The following is a 2,848-nucleotide window of genomic DNA, read 5'->3' on the forward strand; positions in this document are numbered from 1 at the left end:
GAGACACGGTTAGTCATTTTCCTGTCTACAAACCGACGAAGTCTGCGATGGTTCTCGGTTCCCGCCGAAAACTGTAAATACTTATGGGTCCCATAAATAACATCATCACGTCCAAACTTTCGTCTTCCGACATAGTAACCTGCTAAATTATAAATTACATAAAATAATTAGATTAAAATTGAAGTTATTAATATTAACTTTAAAGAAACAATCAAATAGTAATATGCTAAACTATAATTCATGGGTTGTTAAAGAAGAAAAGCGAATTGGAGATTGCAAATAAAGAGTTTGTTATGGAACTCCAAATCAGTATTGTAGAAAAAAAGAAATTGAAGCATCAACTGATTATGAGCTGGAGTTTCTTTATAGTGCTTATAATTGCCATTGTTATGTATTAAAATTTGAGTTAGTGGCGCGGTTATGTTTATATGTAATGGGTTTTATGTATGATGTAATGGTTTTGCAACCAATTTTAACCATTTTGATATAATGGTTTGCAATCTAATTTTCAATGTCCTTGTCATTGTAGATTTTTTATATTTAAAGTTTATATTTGACATACATGCACATGGTTTGCATAGATTTTTTATATTTAAATAACGGATCGAAATCCAACTTCCTCCAATATATATCTATCGAATCCAAAGGAATGGTATGATCTGAAGTCAAATACTTTGAAATCATACATGCACATGGCATACCACAACTTGTGCGAACATGACACCCGCACGCTCTACTAGACTCCATCAACTTGTTGACCGGATTAAGCTCGTCCCATAATATATCTAGAGCTTTACATGAAACATAACGGCGTAACTCTTTGAAAAGTGGTATGTTGTGGTGATTCATTTTCTTCTTACCACTCTCTTCAAAGGTTGCTTTTATGGCTGTTAGCTGGCTCACCATGATTCAATCGATAATACCCACAAGTTTATCAAGCATAGAGTTCCGAGTCACCATGTGTTTTTTAGAACAGAGTGAGCGCTCTCAACTCGATTCGTTGTGGTATTACCAAAATTTAGATTTTGGTCTATCCACACAGACACAAACTGTTCTTTATACTTATCGAACCAGTTGGTGTTAACATAATCAAGTACTCCTGGAAAAAAAAATCAATAAATATGACAAAATAATAAACAACTCTTGAATCAAGTTAGAACAAACACTTAATATGAGAACTAGATAAATTATTTTTGTGGCTAGAAATCAAGGTATCATAAAGTCGCTTGTATCTTGACTCGTATTCAGAGAGAGTGCTAGACTTAACCAGCCAGTTCCATCGACCAAGAAACTGTTCGTATTCTTCAACGGTAGCGAAGCTTTGCCTGCAATGCTTCTTTACGTTCTCATTGATGTGCCGACTACATAGTAGTCAGCATTCGGGAAAACAGTCTCGCAGGCATTCATCAGGGCAAGATCACAATCTGTTAATATCACACGTGGCTTCATGCAGTTGTCTAACGTCGTATTCAGCATCGTTAGCACCCACGTGAAATTATCCTCATTTTCATTAGATATAGCTGCCATTGCTATATGAAAGGTCTTGCTAGTTGAAGTTACACCAACGATTTGTACAAACGGCATCTTGTATACGTTTGTATTTTATGTTGTGTCTATCACCAACACATGCGGGAATGCACGATATATCATATACGACGTTGGATGAACGAAGAATAAGTCCTCCAGGGCATTTGTGGAAGGATTTGTGCGATGGTTGTGTATATAAGTCGTGTCTTGCAACAAATTAAAAAGAACCTCCATCGGGCTTCTTCTTCGTCGAATCCTCTTTACGGATCTTTTGCCCTTCATTGTACACGGTTTTGATGCAGGTCACATTTCTTTCATCCTTAGACTTTAAATTACATAGAATGTCACGTGGTGGCGCTCGGTTTTGATGCATATCATGTACCATAACCTTTTGAACAGGAGTAAGTCTGCCTGCGTACACGTGACCCTCGAAATGTTGAACGAATTCATGGTTGTGTGTATCATCAATCACCCGCAACCTCCAACCATTGTATTGTCGCAAATAGTTGCCAATTAAGCTAAAATTGCAACCGGTTTTAATTGTACAAGAACGCCTAACTGTCGCAGTACAATTGTATGACCTGCCATGATCACACTTTAGCCAAACTTTAACGACTTCTCCACCAGCGTTTGTCTTCGACCGTTGGGTTACTACGACAACACCAACTTCACGACCTATCGTTTTCGCCCAGTCCTTAAGTTCGTCGACAGACGAAAACAACTGAAAACAAATTAAACATTCTGTTAAAAACAATATCGTCAAATATAAAATAATAGAAACATACTTTATAAAATTATTTTATACCTCGTTGGTTGAAAATGGTGAGACATTGTCGGAAGTTTCACCAACACAATTGTCTTGATTGTTATCATCAGAAAATGACATATCTAACTCGTTTTTTTTATTATTAAATTTTTTGATATGTTAGAACACTACGAAGTGAAACTATATAAGCTCTATATATATTTGATTGGTTAGAATAGTATGTCGTGTCATATAATTAACGGTGAAATCTTGTTTCGCGTCAAATAATTTACCGAATATTATATTGTGTTAAATAATTACCCTGCTTGTACGAGTCGTATAAACTATACTACTCGTATAAAACTGGTCATTCACGGGTATTCCTAGACATGGTACACTAAACTAACGAGTCGTATAGACTATACTACTCGTATAAGTCTTAAGTCTAGTCAAACATTGTCTAAAAAGCTGTGAAAAGCTGGTATGTACGGTCTGAGAAGGGTTTGTGGTGATCCAAAACGACTCGTATAGGCTATACTAGTCGTAAAGAGGGTGTGTGAGGATTATACGAGTAGT

General features: G+C 36.2%; 1 protein-coding gene across 1 annotated transcript; it reads right to left on the reverse strand.

The window, feature by feature from the left end:
• Nucleotides 1-1,744: 1,744 nt before the first annotated feature.
• Nucleotides 1,745-2,413, reverse strand: LOC143535394 (uncharacterized). The gene is made up of 2 exons (XM_077029662.1): nt 2,333-2,413; nt 1,745-2,248 (listed from the first exon to the last, which is right to left on the reverse strand). Exons 1-2 carry the CDS (start codon nt 2,411-2,413, stop codon nt 1,745-1,747), a joined length of 585 nt encoding a protein of 194 aa, XP_076885777.1.
• Nucleotides 2,414-2,848: the final 435 nt, after the last annotated feature.

Source organism: Bidens hawaiensis, unplaced genomic scaffold (genome assembly GCF_021521415.1).
Source record: "Bidens hawaiensis isolate Kalapana, Puna unplaced genomic scaffold, B.hawaiensis_p1.1 tig00000780_1, whole genome shotgun sequence".
NCBI lineage: Eukaryota > Viridiplantae > Streptophyta > Magnoliopsida > Asterales > Asteraceae > Bidens > Bidens hawaiensis.